Source organism: Doryrhamphus excisus, linkage group LG7 (genome assembly GCF_037039965.1).
Source record: "Doryrhamphus excisus strain RoL-2023G ecotype Guam linkage group LG7, RoL_Dexc_Guam_v1.1, whole genome shotgun sequence".
NCBI classification, from domain to species: domain Eukaryota; kingdom Metazoa; phylum Chordata; class Actinopteri; order Syngnathiformes; family Syngnathidae; genus Doryrhamphus; species Doryrhamphus excisus.
Window position 1 is genome coordinate 8,626,833 of NC_136363.1, and position 18,695 is coordinate 8,645,527.

An 18,695-nucleotide genomic window follows, 5' to 3' on the forward strand; every position below is an offset into this window, starting at 1 on the left:
AGTGCTGAAGTGATAATGCGGTAGAACGGAGGGAGAAGCTGCTCTCAAAAGCGTGTCTGCTTTCCACATGTTGTGTACCGTTTTCTAGTAAGCCTCGGAATGTTCCCAGAACAGCATTGGAGCACACAGCTATGACAAACATACAATGCACACATACTGACACTGAAGGCTGACTGGAGTGTCACTTTTCCACTAGTGTTCTTTATTTAGGTCCAATCCAGTCTGCAGGCTAAAAATCTATGCTTTACTGATGCTTCCTCTTTGCTACTCCCACACCGCCACCTCCCTTGTGCCAAACACCTCCATTCAGTCCCTCCATCACTGAAAGGAAGGAATGTACTTAGGTGCCTCATCGAACTATTAAACACATTGTATATCTACTACAACCACAAACAGGCAGACACATCATTAGGTACACCTTACCACCGTCTCCAAAATAGTTTTACAGAGTAAGGCTGTCAAAAATACTACGTTAATATATCATTAATTACTCGGGATGTCCGATAATATTGGCTACCGATCAGCATCACTATCTATAGTTTATGTAGCATTACTACAATAGACATAGCACTGCTTATTTTCTCATTTCTGTATTCCAACCTCGCCCTCTGCTTCCATGCTGTCAGTTTGATGAAGCGCCACCACAGCAGACAGACTCGCGTATGTGTTTCCTGAGGTGGGACTGTGACTCATAAAGCAACTGCTGCAGGAAGAAACCCACACCAGGGAGCATGGCAGAGTGCAAACATGCATATCTTCCTTCCTTAAGTAGATGACAAGCAGACACTTCATCTCTTCACTTGTAAACCGACTCGTGTTGGAGCGGGGGAGAGGTCATGTAAACACTTATAGGGACAAGACTCATACCTTATGGGTCTTTTAGGCCAAATGTGAGTCACCGACTCTCTGACATCATGGCTGACATCAGGGTCTCAGGAGTCAAAGTGGGGCTGGGTGTGAAGTCGCCAGCAGGACAAGACCTCCGCTGTTGTTGTCAAAGTAGCTGATAAGAGGTGTCGTGGACCTCCTATGTTTAGAGACCGCTACAGTTGAACTGAGATGGCCTTTGCCGCACCAAAAGGACCTCCTTTCCTCCTCCTTTGAATGAGTGACATTAGTAATGTACTGTATATATTTGGAGTGCTTGGAAATGGTAGGGTGTGAATACAAACAAAGTACTCAACCTTTGCTATTTGTTTACACCACATCAAGACTGGAGTGGAAAATGTGCATCATTTCCTTGGAAACTATACATTTAGTGGCTGAAATAGTACTCATAACTAGAGATGATTATTGTACGCTATCTTTGTGCAGTTGGTTCATAACTGAAGCTACAGTGGCTGTCAAATAGGAATATTTCTATTGTGGGTGCTTGTTAGTATGCATTTTAATGACAAAAAAAATGTAGTGATCACACTGTGTCAGTAATGTTACGCTGTAACTGTAGTCACAGCAGGAAGTACAGGAAGTAAAAAAAAAAACTCCTCTCCCAAAGCACGTGTGAGTATGTTACATCTTATTTTCCACTTATGTTTACTACATTGGGTGATACAAGTCCAAAGGGGAATATAGGGCGTTATTTCATGCCTAGAAGGCTCCAATAATAATTAAAACAATATTTAAGGTTAAGGTTAAAATTGGGTTTTCTATGCTCCAAATGCAAAAAATAAGGAATCCTACTTCACAGAAATTCACTCATACTAAGTTATAATTGTCAAATCAATATTTGTTGAAAAAAACGCTGATTTTTAACCACAGACTATACAAACGTCATAATTTGAGGTAGTCTTGGAATTTACAAGAACTGTATGTATGTATGTATGTGCATACACACAAAACATCAGGTAAGACAGGTAAGGTAAGACATTGGGGAGTTGCACCCCAACATCGCTCACATGGATTGTAAAACCTGCAAAAAGCACGCAAAGAATGAAGCAGTTGAGAAATACATCTATCAATACATCAAGATCCTTCTCTTTCCCAGAAGGGTTCAACCAAAGGGTGTAGCGATTTAAAAGTAGAACAACTCCAAAGCAATGGTTTTGTATCAATAAAAGTCTTGTTGGGAACACCCTTGGTGTAATGCAGCCCAAATCACAACATCCCTCCAGACCAGCAATCACATTTCAACATAAGCACACAACGGAAAGCAAGAAGAAGCCAACTAACTCATGGATTTCTGTCTCAATGACCCCCAAAAGGAAACCATCCAGTGTCTGCGGACCAAAATCGATGTGTTGAGGGCCTCCATCTGAAGCCTGAGCCTGTGGAGCATTTTCTCCCCACTGGAGTATCACTCAAGATGTCTCAACAGGAGAGAGAGGCTGAGAACAACAGCACAGCACCGATCCATAATGTTTTTTTTTTTTGTTCCTCTTGGCTTTCACTGGATCTTGCAGAGCGAGCCAGCGAAGGCACCACTGGCAGAGCCAGAGAAGGGGGGGGCAAGAGGGAGACACTGACAGAAAAAGGCCCACTGCGAACCAAAACATTGCCTATAGCAGAACTCTGATGATCAATGTTTCCTCTCAGGTTCTCTTAGAAGGCTTGTATAACAAGTGTCGTCCATCATTTATCAAAAAAGCGTGAGAGGAATTAAGGGCAAACAAAATAGCTTTCTACTAATGAGAAGAGGATATGGACTCCAATTAGAGATAACAGGTACTATATATGTGATGGACTGCCAGGTCTGCAGGCAATAATATTCCAAACAGCGTACAGGAATAAGACACTGACGCTAATACAAGTAAAATACAGATAATGATGCATAGGGCTTGAAAGATCTTCAATGTGTATGTGTGCATTTTGGTTCAAATCTTTTAAAAAGAGAGTGATTGTGTTAGTTAAAAGTGTTACATCATTCAGTCAACACCGTCTCAGCATCAAAACAGGAGGGCAGATCTCACTGGTTCGACTTCAAATCACTGAAACGCCACATCTACCTTGTCCGTAGGTTCCCCGGACTGGATGGCCCGTCATAAACGGACAAGATGTCAAAGTCCTCCTCCAGGGCAAAGCCTTGAAACACCAGCTGTATCCGGTTATGCTCGGCTGCTACAATCACCCACGTGCAGTTGGCATAGTTGGGATAACCGTATGGATAGCCGGGGCTTTCTATCGTCCCATTGGGACTGTGTAGTGTGTAGCTGCAGTTCTGACCTGGGGGGAGACAAAAAGGACAAGGTTCATTCATTTAATGAAGAAATGCATGAAGTATATGAAATCAAGAATGCAGCAACATTGAACGCCCCCCCCCCTTCCCCTTCAGAAACAAACCTATACCACATCCATTAACTGAAGGCAACATTTGTGATAGATTCCCACCTAGATGCATAACTTCAGCATCCAAAAAGACGAGATGAGACAGTAAACAGAAAAGATGCCACATTATTTTTAGCATAAAACGATAGCCATGCCTAAAATGTTCTAATCGTATTTCCTTCAGGTCTGCAAATGAATTTGCATGGGGATGACGATCATTCTGTCATCATGTTGGCAAAGCTTCATATCATATCGTTTCCTTTTCAGCCAAATCTTGTCTTTTTTATACAGGAAGCCAACAGCAATGTGTCAAGTCCAAATATGATTCTATTTTGCAGGCAGAACATGTGAAAGAGCAGCGTCAAGTAGAAAGCTGCAAACTTAGATATTCTCACTGCAGGACTAAATTAGAATGTCATGCAAGAATACATGCTATTAATAAAAATGACTGCACTCCCTTTGTTTGCTTGAACCACAGACCTAAATCATAATGCAGTCTGCATAAAAATGTAATTAGGACAGAATAATTGGAGGGCATCTGTTATCGGTAGCGCTCACATTATTCAAATAGAACAAACAATGCAGCACAAAACGTGGATGTGATGTTTGTTTTGTTCCTTGTAAAGGTCCACTTAAACCCACACTGCTTTTCATTATACATCAATGCATGTTTGAAAAAACATTCAAAACACCCCTGGCTCAATGGTATTTTTTGGCCATTGTTATAATAGTATGTGTTACAATATTGCATTGCTTTCTGTCATGTGCTGCTATTATAAAATTGCACAGGTGCAATCAATAATGTTTAGAAATAGGGAAGCAGATACAATAAAAGGTATGCGTCAGAGAGATGCATTTACAGACGCATACGTCATACTAAACGGAGACCCAAGGATGAACATTGTATTGGAGCTCAGTCATGTGGCCCTTTGGATGTTTTTTCAGATGCAATGTCATACGCATATTGGTTTCTGTAGATGGCAAGAGGCAGTAAAGACTTTTTGGATGGGCTTCAACAGCTGGAGGAGTAGAACAGCACCATGCAGTCACTGTTTATTAAATTCCCAGTGGCCGCATTGGAAAAAAGAACAAGCAGAAACCACTCAGCCATCCTCTTTTCTGCGGTGCACATGTGCACGACCTCGTCCAAAAGACGCCTAATCGGCATGAAATGCAATTCAGGTGTGTAAATCTCCATTGCAGCGCAGCATTCTGCTATTTCTTCAGGGGGCTGTTTATTAATTTAAATTGTGATTAACAATGACTCATTTAGGCGTGGTTATTGCTGTACAGCTGTGAAGAGTGATGAGATAAACATACAACTCTTCTCATTTTACTGGCTTTCATTTCAGCAGGAAAGGGGAAAAAAAAGCAACACAATCAATCACCATGTGGTTTTTCATTAAAGCTTTAAAGTAGGCCCAGCAAGTCAGTAGCTAGCCTTCCCATTAGCATCAGGTCAATACTAATATCCAGGTAGAAGCTCCACATCCACCTCTACCTTATTTCATACACCCAATTGGGTCAATAATCTCCCTTCATTACCGGGCCTCCATCAGACAAACGGCAATCAATTGCTCATACAAGCAGCGTGATGGAGGATCTAATGGGGTCAGACTAGGCTGTCAGCCTCTTGTAAACACTCAATAGGATTTTTGGGTGTGAATGACAAAAGATGACCTGTCAGCTGAAAGCAGAAGGAATAATGAATATCCTATTTTGCTGAAATTCCACACAGAAGAATGTAAGAAAACGCAATAATGAGTAAAATGAAGTAAGACTTATAATACCTAATAAAAGTGTGTGTGTATCAGTGCCAAGTGGCTGACTTTGGAATGAATAGTGACACACACAATATGGGCTTAAAGAGTAAGAAAGTGCTTTTAAAGTAGCTGCTCGCTCACTTGACTGCAGCCAGTAAGTTTATTTCTGCTGAAGGATGGCCAAAATTCAGTTTAACGATGTCAGGGGATGCGTATAAAAAGTAGAAACATGTAGTTTTTGTTAAAACATTAAGATAATGTGATTGGGCTAATTGTTGGAACACCTTTTTACAATGCTATTCAGACTTGCAGAGGTGCCTCAAGGGTATCTACTCAATTGCTCTGGGGGGCACATTTTCTGAACATTAGGGACCCTCCTTTTTTGTGGAATTCTGCGCATCACCGACAATCCTTAGGTGGGACATGAACTCAAGCCTTTGTCTTTCTGTGCATTATAAAGGTATAAAAAAAGAGATAAAGAGACAGCACATCATAGGACACACCTATTCAATCGACAAAGCTTGCTATTAAAACACCTCCAAAAACCAACAACGTTTTATGGCTGTACGTACACTCTGTGACCATATAGTAACAGGTACATTCATGATAATATGTAATAGTTACAGTAAGTCACCACTCTATATTCGACCAAGCTGCCCACAAACATGGCATACACTGAATGTTAGGTGTATTCAAATATTGGGTCATTTCTATTATTTTTGTAATTTTGGCCACTGTAAACCTACCAGTTAAGAATCACTGCTCTATATGACCAGACCAGCACCCCATTGCTTTTTAAGGACCTCCTACAAGATGCCAGAGTCAAAACGATTCCATTAAATCGGATATGGACAACATTTCTGAAAAAAAGACAGGAAATAGGAAGCATTATTTTCTTAACATCCCTCAACAGTGCCTTACAGTTTATCTTGCTAATAAAATAATAATAATAATAATAATCATTCCACAAATAAAGAAAGCCTAGCCAGGGTATGAATCAAGTTATCATGTAGATTCACCTCTCTACTAACCTCACTTCTTCATTCTTTAATCTAAATGCTGACTGTAAACCAAGTTATTGTAACGCTTCTCTCACCGTCTTTGAAAGCCTGCATACTTTGATTAACAGATCCAGCACTTAGGGCAGGGATGAAAAATTGAAACCTCGCCCAAGGTGCATTATGAAATTAGCTACTGGGGGGCTGGTGACCTACACTCAAGCCCCCTAGTGTACATTTAAAGGGAAACGCCTCCCCAGCAGTTGTTGCCACGTGCTGCAAAGTACAGTGGAAAATCACATTTTCTTACAAAATACGCAGCTTTAGCACCTATGATACCCAGGGAGTAATTTGTTTGTTTTGGGGCCTTAACATTGCGGATGTTCAACAGATAGCCGTGTTCATTGTTCACCGAGTAGGTCTCAGCGCCACTGGCGATTCCACACCTGGCACTAAAATATCTCTTGTGCTGCCAAACGGGTGCATGGGGAGAGGTGTGACCTTCCCGGAGCAGTACTCCAGGCTTTAGCTTCATGTTTATTATGTGTAGTGTTTGCTTTGCAGCGTGTGCTTTGACACTTTGATGAATTCACGGCACGCCGCGCTGTAGTATGTCGGGACGCAGACATTTAAAGAGGATAAAATGAAAGGGGATGGTTATAGCAATGACAAGTTATTAAGTGAAGTAACATCATATGATGTCTGAGAAGGAATAGGAAGAAGTAAAGCTGATTTAATCAGACATGTTTCAGCAATTTTGTTAACTTCCTGTGTCAAAATATGTGAGGTCATAGGTCACTGATGTTGCACCTGAACTGTCTTGGCTCACCACAATGTTTATTCTCTCATTCTGGTTGAGGTGCTATTCATACTAGACTCATCAAGGCAAAGAAAAAAGAAAAAAACTTCCCTGAACGACATTGAATTGTCCAGGATGTCTTTAAAGGTTTCCCCTTGACTGGAGCTAATGTGCAACCCCACAAAAACAACCCATAATCCCTCCATTGAACTTAATAGGTGCAATGCACTGAGGCAGGTAACACCCTCATGGCCAAACCGAGACCCACGCCAAGCACAGTGCATGATTTGTCACTTCACGGACGACCTTCCATTCAACACTTGGCATGATGCTAGCAATGAAGCTTCCAGTGCACAACTTTTGTGATGAAGCCAAATGAGGCCGCAAACAATGATCTACAGTTGCTATGCAACTTCCACTTTTCAACAACTACAACTGGTTTTGGGTATACTGAAAATGGGGAGACATTTACAAAGCGGGCTTGTTATACTAAATGTTTCTAAAAGCATTAGAATAGGTCACATTTGATACAATTTAAGAGAGAAATTGAACTTTTAGAGTAGTCTGTGTACAGCTACTCATCATGCTGCTCCGTCTCATAAGGGAGGGGATCATGCTCTGCTTGAGAATAACGAAGAAATTCCTGTTTCCCCTCAATTAACCGCACCTCGTCAGTGCTGGCAGCAGTCATGCAGCCCCAGACATCACTAACATTATATTGCGTGACTGTAAGACACAATTATCTTCACTTGTGTTGATTTTGATAGAATAGTAAACCTATACTGTTATAGCTGTACACTAATTATGCTGAAGTATATGCAATATCCATGTCTATAGTATTGTCTCTTGAGAAGTGTGTAAATGTGCATGTGTCAACATCCCCTCCCACACCCCACGCATCCTTTCAACATCACTATCCGTCTCCTGACACGTCAGCACGTGCTTGCCTTGACCGCATCATATCTGAATTAACCTCTCAATGGCCGTCATTAAAATGGAAACAGACGTACTGACAGATCCCGGTCGACCTCCCCCATACATTAAGGCTAATGTGCCAATGGCTGCCATTACAGACGAGTCAAATGTAATGGAAGATGTAAATGCTAGGCTTGCACTGCTCTTAACCCCTCCACCAGAGACCACCCTAAGTTGTTTCCACTAGCCTAGGTGGTAAATATTAGCAGAAAATTGCATCATCGTAGCAATATGTGGCAGGGAACATACAGGAATACCACAGTACGCATCTCAAATCACAGGGTACAGAAAAATGCAACTCTGAACCGCCGATATCACTTCCTGTCTGCCCTGCCATTCAGCTCCCCCTGCACCAGAACACATATACAGCAGCACACACCATTTATTTTGTCTTATTTGGTCTCCTATATTGGTGATATGAGTATAAAGGTGACAAGGTGCTATGTTGTATTAGAGGGCTCTAATAATGTTAAAACCTGTATTTAGAAGGTTGTATTAAGGTTTCCAATGCTCTAACTATAAAGATATTTTATTTGGAAATAAGGAATTCTACTTTACGGAAATTCACTTATGACAGTGAGCGCTGGAACCAATCAAGCGTAGCAACATATTCATGCAAAGAATTTGGTGCTAGAAATTGAAAATGTGCACATTGATTGCTCACATAAAAGCATGCGCACATTCCTCCCTGTTGTCAGGCCTGGTTAAAAAAAAAACGCAACAATGAAGCATGTGCTCTCTCTAACGGAGAAGATGAGCAGGAGGTGGGAGGATGCAGCCTGGCAGTTCCTTCCAGCTGGGTCATATTTAACGCAGCAGCACCAGCCGAGAGAACCTGCAACCACCCAAACGAGAAGCCCATGCCTCAGTTTACAGAAGCATAGAGAAAGAGAATCAATAGATGTATTATTTCCCCTCGTTATGCCACTCGAGCAGCACCACTGTGTTTATGCTGCGTTTATTTGAAGAACCCCACTATGCACCAACCCACGCACAAGGCTTCAACCTGATAAAAAAGGAAAAATAGCCCATTCAGAGTCAAAGGCATGTTACGCTCGATGATGCCCCCTCCCCCTCCACGGTGCTGTTAATGGGGGACGTGTAATTAGAAATCCTATAAAAAACAGAGGCTTGATGTACAGTAGAAGATACTGTATGTTAACAAAGTCAAGTGCACTTCAGAAAGTCCTATCAGCAGCCCCTTTCACAGGAAGATGTATGCTGTTGCCATGGCAACCTAAACAAGAAAAAAACCTGTAGAGACAAAACCCTTTCTTCAATTATTTATCATGGCAGTCCGCCTTAACACTTAATCTTGCAAACGTTACCACAAAATGCACATCCCAGCCTCTCTCTCTTTTCTCCTTGTTAGCAACACAAGTCCATTATCAGCTTGATTTCTCTTCTCTCACAAGGAAATGAAATACTATCATAATAATCATTTACAAACTACCATCAAGGATATGAGGGCCCTCAAAAGAAATTGGTGACATTGGACTATGTCACTGCTTCTCAAAGACAAGAGAGGAAGTGGGAACTTCATCACAATCCTAATATTTATTCAGGTCTGTTAGTATCTTCATTCATGCTTGAACAGTGCTGCCAGCAACACATACAGTGGTTTGTACAATATATTTTTTTTGGTATGACTCAAAAACTTCAAGTCATGACTTTTCGGACTTGAATTCATAAGTCTGGCATGTAGTTACTTGACACAAATACTGACTTTCTCCCACCCCTGCTACCGTCTCAAGCATATTTCAGTTGGGGTGCGGGGGCTTACAACATTCTGGGTCGTGGGGGGCATGACAGAAAATAATTGAAAACCCCCGGCTATACACGTCGGACCATACATGTCATCAAATAGAAGATCTTTGGCTGCTCAATTGCGAGTCTTTCAGTGCAGGGTAATTGTGTGGAAGTCTATGGAGGAACTGACCTTACAGCTCAATTGATTTGTTAGTGCAGTAAACAGTTTCCTATCACAGTTTATGGTCACAGTCATTACTATGAAGTCTTCGCTCGGCATTTTTGGGGGGAATTATGGCCCCCATTCAGGGTGTGATCATTCCAATATAAAGCAGAAGGGTTTAGGAGTGGCTCCCTTGTCATCACCAAGCTATCACTATTGTGGATTGAAGCAGAATGGATTTCTTAATCGGGTCTCATGGTTCATTAAAGATGATGATATATCACAGCATATCAGAGTAATTCCTAGATACAGTGGAACCTCTACTATCCTGTTTATGCACTTATTATATACCGTATAAAGTCAATCACAATTCATAAATAACTTTTTAGTCAAAAACTTTGCATATTGAAGCAAATTTTATGTATTTTTACCTAAATTAAGCATTTTTTTTCAAGCACAAAAAATACATATATAAAGGCATTCAGGGACACATTCAAAGATGCTGTGAATGGCTTAATCGTAGATTTGAGCTCTCATAATAAGCAAAATATGGTATAATAAAAATCTCGAATAAAAACACAGGCTAATTTTGTCGCATTACAGGCCATGCTAAAATGTCACATTTATGCCTTAAAAAGCTAATTTACTTGATTAGTATGTCTACTATATTGGATAATACATGTGTAGAAGTGACTATAGGGATGTTATTTCATGTCTGGATGTCTCTAATAATGATAAGAATGTATACAGAAGGTTGTAGACAGGTTTGTAACATATTTTGTAATATATAATGTTTCTGTTTGCGTGTTCACATAGTATAGAGAAATAATAAGATTTTCCAAAATCAATCCCTTAAGAAACAAAATCGCTTCAAAAGAATAATGTTCGAGTTGGAGATTGTGACTTGCTTCACATTTCCAGATATTGTCCTTCTATCATTGTATTAACATTGACTCTACATTGAGCTGAGCAAAGAGTAGTCTTTGTGAAAGTGCCCATCCTCTGCCCTTCACACAAATCCAAGTAAATGTGCGGAGGTGTTGAATGTACAACGTGATCACCCTTTTATGAGCAATGCATACGTAAGCACCTGGCGAGGGTAAGCAGGGACATTGGGATCTCCTCTAACTGCTATATATTAAACCCAAGAGGGACCTGTGCTCCAAAAGGTCGGGTTATGAATGTCCCAGTAGGACTATTCCATCTATCACTAAGAGACCGCTGGGAAGCACATGATCAATCAGCCTCACCTCAACTTAGCGTGGAACACTTTAACCTTTCGATTCAGATCCAAAGTGCCCCCAAAGAAGAATAGTGTGTGTGTGTGTGTCTGACAGTGTGTATGTGTCAGGGGTAGATTACAATCGTAATGAATCAGTTGCATGTGACCACGCACGTATGGCTTTGCAATTTTTTTTTTTTTTACATTGTTACCTGAGGCCACCTAACCCAAACCTGTGATTAAATAGAAACAACAATATATAATTAATGCAATATGATATTAATGCTTTAAGATACAATATATATATATATAATACCAAAATTAACTGATAACTTCATCAAAAATGCTAAGCTACATGCTAAGGTTGGAGCTGATCTTTCATTTAGATGCATGGAAATACATCGATCTGCCCAACTACAGTACACCACATATACATAAAAGAAAAAAAAAACGACCCACTCAAAAAAACCATATGATTTCATTTTTTTTAAGAAATAGTGACCTTTAAACTAATTTTGGGAAGAGAATGTGCAGAAAAAACGGAAAAAATAAAGACCTTTTTTAGACATTTTATTCAAATGAGCAAAGCATGTGAACGTATCAGGGCTGTAAAATAATTATTTTCTTAGTTGATTAATCTGAAGCATGTTATTTCAATATTTGGGCCCTAGACGGATCAAATTAGTATGCCCTAAACACATATAGTTAGTGGTTTGGTCTGCGATTATATATATTAGTATTGTTTGTCAATGTGTTGATTTGATATTCCATTTCGCTCAGTAAGAGTGTGCATCAGCCATTGCACCCACAAAAATACCTCAGTCAGATTGCCTATAGGTTGGATATAACGAGATGCAGCACAGGAAAGTAACAAGACAAAGACAAGGACAGGTAACTTGCCCTGGATCTAATCTCCTGGATCATTACAATCTGATAAAAGCAGCCAAAGTCAAAGAAGCCAAAGGAAGCCTTCGTCTGAGCTTTACATTTGTACAAGACAGCCAGGGCATCTACATCAGTCCCTCTCGTTGGGAGGATTTAGAGTAAATTCCCCTGTCTGACAGGGGGGAAAAAGGTGGGAAAAAAAGATTCTAAATCTAGACGTCTGTTACCGCTCTAGCTTCCATATGTGGTGATGTAAGCTGCAGATTGATTTATTTTTACCTTAAGCTACTGTGTTCATTTTCTGACGTGTGACAGCAGTTGCTGAACGGTCACACAGGCTGACATCAGGGAGCCGCTCACAGCAAACAAACATCTCTAGTGGGAGATTGGAGGCTAAAAAAGGTGAACACATTAACATTCCAGAAGAATGCACACGGTGGAGAATACAGGGGTGATTGCGCTGCAGTGTGTAAAAACAAAAAAAGGACAAAACTTCAGTGCACCTTGGTGGACTTTATTTCCGCCAACATCAAAGGTGTGTATTCTGCTTGTTGCTTTGGAGGTGTGCAACTCTGCAAAACACATAGGGCGCTAAGGGAAGGAGAAGAGTATCCACCGGAGGTTACCGTGAAGTCACCCGGTGGCCATAATAGTCGGCATTTGCCGGTTATATTTGGGGAACTTCCTGTTTATAACCTTTCCAATTGGATGGACAGCACTTTCAACTAGTTAAGAGTAGTTTAACCCCGTGTGTATTCACGGGGTAGGCTCATCTATGAGTAGAACTTGTTTTTGTTTATGATGTCATAAACACATGAAACTTAAAAATTGACCGTCTGAGTAACTGTTTTCTCAAAAACAAGTAAAGAGATGATTTTTCTCAGGTTTGGTGGTCATATACAGGCTCTAGGGAGACATATTACTTGTTGGAACACTTTGAAAAGTCAATTTTGCATCAAGTTTATAATAGTTAACTTCTGCTTAAATATGTATGGCAGTTAATAGCATTACTAATTAATGGCTTGGACAGCTTGATGAAACAAATTCACAGAGTATTGAACCAGCAACCATCTGGTTGGGAGATGACCACTCCACGACCCGGGACATGTGTACCTCTTTGTTTTACGACTTCTGTCAGAGAGGTGGTGCAATGGATGTAAACATGTTTCCATACTTGATTAAAACAGAATGGAACATATTCAATTCCAAACAACATGTATGAATAAGTTCAAAGTCGGTCAAAGATCAAGATAGGCGTGTGAAAAATGTAGACATGTTTCAGTGAATAAAGCATGAATCCTAATGAGAAAACAAAGACCTGGGTATCCATGGGAGGATTATGTGACTCTACAAAGTGCCACTCTTATTCATGCTCAGTGTGAGTGATGTATGTAAAATAATGCAGCACTTAAAACCGCATTGCAAGTAAAAGCTTTTATTCCATTTGTTTCCCATCACTGAACTTTACAATCAAAGCCTTCAGACAGAATAAGTGCCAGTGTTGGAGTGTTCTCTGCATAATATTTAATAAAAAAATAAAATGTTTTACTGCAAATACCATCAAAGTCAAATACCATTGTTTAGTGTTTAATAGGGGAAATGGCTGAGGGAGCAATTGTATGTGATGTTCCTTCATCTTCGTGAGTTTAATCAGTCGATTGCAAAGCGGCATCAGACTTTGGGAGGTCCAAAGTTTGTGTGTTTTGTGTGAGTAAAAGTCAATGAGCCCGTGCATACTAGCAAATGGTTGCATGAATGCATTTATGAATATTTCGGGGAGAGTCTGCGAGCGTGCATGAATTAGTAAGTGAGTGAGAGTGTGTGAGTCACCGTTGTGGCTGAGATTAGTGTGACAAAGCGCGGCGACAGAGCTCAGGCCATCTGGAGATGGATGACGAGGAGGGTGGGGAGGAGGGAGACGAGAGAAAGAGGGGGTGACACATCAGCAGGTGGGATTAGGAATAACAAAAAGATACAACTCCAAGACACACTCAGGGGCTCTTTGGCACTAATGACCTGCTTGTCAACACTTATAGCACTTGAGAGTGAGGTGAGGTGGCAGCTCTCAAACACACGTGTGCAGACACGTACCCACAAGCACACACTGTCCAAATAGGAGTCTACTTAATGTCTGATAAGAAAACGAGCTCTCCAAAGTGACCATTTACTATACAGCGGAAAATCACCCAACACTCCAAAAGGTATATAAACCAAAGCCTCTGATTATCTTTCTTCTTAATAGTCACTTCCTCCCTTCCAACACCTCCTCATGCCCATGCTTGGTATTCCAGACACTCCCCAGTTTGGAATAAATATCTAACATTATTCCGTCTCCCTTTCCCCTCATTTACTGTTCACCGGTGAATGTGGAGAGCAGATGGGAGATAGGAGGCAACAGAGCATGTGGTGGGATTGGAGATTTGAAGCAGAAGGACAGGTGGGAGAGAGGTAAGATGAAGCACTGTAGAATGCAACGGACATATGGGAATGTTTGTCACGATGTTCAGGCCAATATGTCTTCCAGGAGGTCAGCAGAACAGGATTTTAGGGGCATCAGAATTGAGGAGATATTGTATACAAAGTAACACTGACATATTACTTGTTCCTGCAGTTGAATACATTGGGAAATCCAATGTTGTTGACCAGGAAAAGTCAATATTCAGCGTAGTTTTTTGTTAGACATTTTTAGTTTGCACGGTGTACGCCCCATGTGGGATATTTCCAATGTGTTATTAATGAACTTCTATGGTGATGACAAGGCAGTCCATTATATACAACAGAACTACAGTGTACACAACTATTACTACTACATAACACATTAGTGGCTACCTGTACCCAAAGTTTATTTACAGTTACACTAATTGAAATTAATAATTATGCCATCATCATGATATTGAACATAATCCATGTAGTACTCAATTTGTTGATGTGAACACACACAGCAGGTTTGCATTTAAAGTCAATACACATTGTGACAATTTTCCATTTACATTTTCGGAAATGTTTAAAATCAGAAAAGAACCTGAGGGACGTATTAATCAGAGTAAAAAAAAACACACTATTATACAGTTGCACCATCAAATTGTCATACAGAGAAGTTAACTAATCACTATAGAATAAAACTAAAATAAAGTAAAAATCAGTCACCCTTTCAAAACACCAGATAAAAGCTGAGGCATTTACAGGGCTTTACCATCACTGCTACACTTGCTACACACCGTGGTGGCATAACAAAAAGAAGAAAAAAGTCCAAACAAGCTCAAAGGCATGCTTCAAAGATGATTCTAGTACTAAATGCTGATATCACCTTTTTGATTAAGTTAATGACCTAAGGATTCAGTGGCATATTAATATCATTTCTGAAGAATGAAAGCAATTTTAACTCCCACTAATGTATAGTTAAATTATTTAATTCAGTCTCCATGACTGTTATATGCCTTCAGTCGCCTTCTGCTTGCACGTTCCCTTCATTTAAATGACTTGCATTTGCCTAATTTAGTATGAAATTAGACGCAGGAATCTGATCAGATCTTGTCAGATAGGCTTCTAAAGTGTGACTGTGTCTAATTGGGGGTGCACAGCCATGAAAAACATTGGCCAAATCTCCAATTTTTCAAGAGTGCATTGCTTGGGGTTCAGCGAGACTGTTGGCTACTGGAGCTGTCCGTGATACTGAAAGTGAGACGCTGACCAAGGTACTGAATGTCTCTATAGCCACAAATTGGACAATTGTACAATACAATGAGATTGACTTTAAACTAGATAAAGACTGGGCCAGATAAGTATTTAGTCCAAAGTCACGTTTCAATGAAGTCATGTCAAAGATGTCCACAAACACCACAAGCCGTCTCAAACCTGAGCTGTGGAGGGGCCATACGTGCTAAGAAATATAAACCACAAGCTGAAAGGATAACATTTTGGCACTCTTGAGCTGCCCATCAGATGGTTGGGGGTACTTGGTACTTCAGCAGATTTAAAGGAAGTCAACACATCAGAAACAGGAGGAGGTCTGACTATCAAAAAAAATAGCAATGTAACCACCAATCAGCGAGCTCACACACAGCAGGCCAACAACACATACACAGGGGAACTACTACTACTAGAGGAGGATAAATAACAAAGTCGACCTAGGCAAGCTAAACTGCCTTGGACCATCTAGGATGGTGTAGGATGGAAGATCACCACAAAATATGGATATATAAATATAATTTGCCCATGGGACGTGAAATTACACTAAACGTTGATGCCAATCAGGAGACCACAACATGGGCCCCAATTTAAAGACTCATGCTTTAGATTATGTGGGTCTAATGCAGTTGCCTGAGAGCTTGGATGTAATGGAAAATAATGCATCTACTCCATGATTGTGCAAATACAAGCTGATGCTATGACGTGCAAAGGGCTGCATAAAACACTCTCGTCTTTAAAGCATTACTGCAGGTTGCGTCACGATGTCTAAAAAATAAAGAGGGCAAGGAAGATGCAGTGTGTGTAAATTAACAGGTTTTTATGACGCTGCTCTCCAGCCACACATCATTCCCTCTCGCCCCCCCTCACCCCCCCACCCTTACGTTTTTTTCCCCCTTCTGCAGGCTTGATTACCGCTTATTGAGCAAAGGGTCCTCCGGGAAGGTTGGGTTTGATCGCCTGACGCATCTCTATGTCTGCGCCTCATGGGAGCCATCATAAGAGCACACAGGGAGGATTGTCAGTAATGGTTGACAAATGAATACCTTTTATGCATTTGGGGCAGCAGGAGGTTTGGTGTTTTGTTGTGTTTTGTTAATTCAGCCCAGGTTGGGATAGAACCCATCTTGGTTCCCACAGTGTGGGGCTCTGGTGCCACTCAATGGGGGGATGGGGCAACTGCTGGTGGCTCCTGTGCAGGGACAAGTCAGTGTGTGGCATTCACTGACCTCAAAGCTTTAAACCCCAAGCAGATATATGCTCCCGGGTACAAATGAGTGAGAAATCCATGTGGGATTCCGGGATGCTTGATGACACAAGTTAGGGCCGTCAGGTGGGTGGACATGTATCTCAATAATGGAGTATTGCTGAAGCTCAAAGCACATTCCCACTCACTTGTGCAAAGAAGTTTGAGTGGGCGAGAGCCATGCAGCGCTGCTGTCAAAAGCACACTATGGTTCCGTCGCTTTATCTAAATATAAATGTCCAGTGCTGTGATCGAGAGCCAAACAAACTGCTACAAAGGAAGTATTAATGATGATCTGTTGAATGTCCGCCTGCAAGAATGCATTAGGAATTCATGAAAGGGAGAGAGTGAAAAAGTGGGGAATCTTCTGACGTCTTGATGGCGAAGGATGATTCAAAAGGGAGACACCCCCCTTCTCTCATCACGCACACACACACACACACACACACACACACACATATATGGACACCCAACAGCATAACAACCTCATTGCACTCTTGACAATTGGAAATAATCACCCACTCCATTTATATTGGGGGAAAACCCCTCAAATTACAGTTACCACAATGACACACTAGCCCCCTCTTTAATAAAAAAAACACCCATTTAAAGATGCCAGCTCTGCAGCTCCACTTTTCACAAATCATCTTGTTGCATTCTCTAGATTAATGACTTCAGGTGCAGCATGGCAAGGCTCATCCTTATGCGTCTTTATGAATGTGTGTGTGTGTGTGTGTGTGTGGTGCTCATTTGCATTCAGGCAGTGGCAGTGGGAGGGTGAGATGAAGCCTGCTGCATTTTACATGACTTCAGCTCTTCTACAGCTGAAGAGGGGACGACTCACCCTTTGCCGAGGCGCTCAGCAGCCCCATATAAAGCAGAAGCATCACCCAGCTCCACTGACCCCCTCTCATGACAGCAAAAATCCCAATGTTGGTCCCATTCTGGGTACGTGAGCATTCCGGTCTCCTCTCAGGTGCCCCGTCCTGACTCCAAGCGTTGTCCATGGTAAAGCTTCTCTACAGTGTTACTTCTCAGATGCTCAAAAAGGGGTTATTCACTCGGGAAAAATCCCAATGCATGGAGGAGGCTCGGATCGCGTAGCTGGACTGAACCATGTCATTCAGGCATGAGGGATATATTTCACACCTGGGGGATACGAGAGAGAAGGGGGCTGGTTTCCTCCACACGCGTAAAAATCACGACAATCCCTCGTCTGCTCCACGCATGCAGGCACGTCAAAACCAGAACATGCCTCCCGCGAGTTCTCGCGCACCACCTAAACACGTCTCCAGACAGTCACCATTAGCAGGCATGATAATCCACCTTCAACTATGCAACATCAACGGAGGATCCAGATCCGAGCGAGGGAAGAAAAAAAACATGAAAGTTCTCGACCCAGCGTCCGTGTGCGGCGGAAACGACGCGACCTTGTTGCGTTGAAGAGCAATCTGCAGTTTGTAGTTATTCCCAGGTTGCAGGGTGATCAGTCTGACAGCGTCGTCTCGGCTCACGCAAGATCAGACTGCAGACCTTCTCCTTCCCTCCCTTTCCTTCCTTCCTCTCGCTCTCTCTCTCTCGCGTCTCTTCACACTACTACACCTCCTCCTCCTCCTCCTCCTCCTCCTCCTCCTCCTCCTCTCAGTACCAATCAATGTGGGCTCCCCATTCTGATATAAATATATGTGACTTCCACTATTATCACTTGAATTTGCAATTGCATGAGTGATAGGCAGCTGCAAAAAAAAGTGTATGCATGCATCACAGCATAGCATAGCAATCTAAAGACATACTACGTACAGTATTGATAGGCTCCCAAAATGGCCCGCATTAGCTTAGTAGACAACTTTTTTTTATCACCAATATGATATATGTTTTAAGGCTGTAAGTCTCCTCAAAATACATGTGATACACTTTTCTCAGACATATATTAACATTTTCCCCCAC

The 18,695-nt window shown here is 41.5% G+C and overlaps 1 protein-coding gene across 1 annotated transcript in view; it reads right to left on the reverse strand.

Moving 5' to 3' along the window:
• csmd2 (CUB and Sushi multiple domains 2) overlaps window positions 1-18,290 on the reverse strand; it is a 153,093-nt gene extending 134,803 nt beyond the window's left edge. Inside the window, exons 1-2 of the mRNA XM_058046312.2 lie at window positions 17,593-18,290; window positions 2,943-3,159 (exon numbers count right to left, since the gene is read on the reverse strand). Of these exons, the coding sequence (XP_057902295.2) occupies window positions 2,943-3,159; window positions 17,593-17,755 (380 nt within the window). The 5' untranslated portion in view covers window positions 17,756-18,290. The remainder of the gene's footprint in view (window positions 1-2,942; window positions 3,160-17,592) is intronic.
• Between the last annotated feature and the right edge of the window lie 405 nt (window positions 18,291-18,695).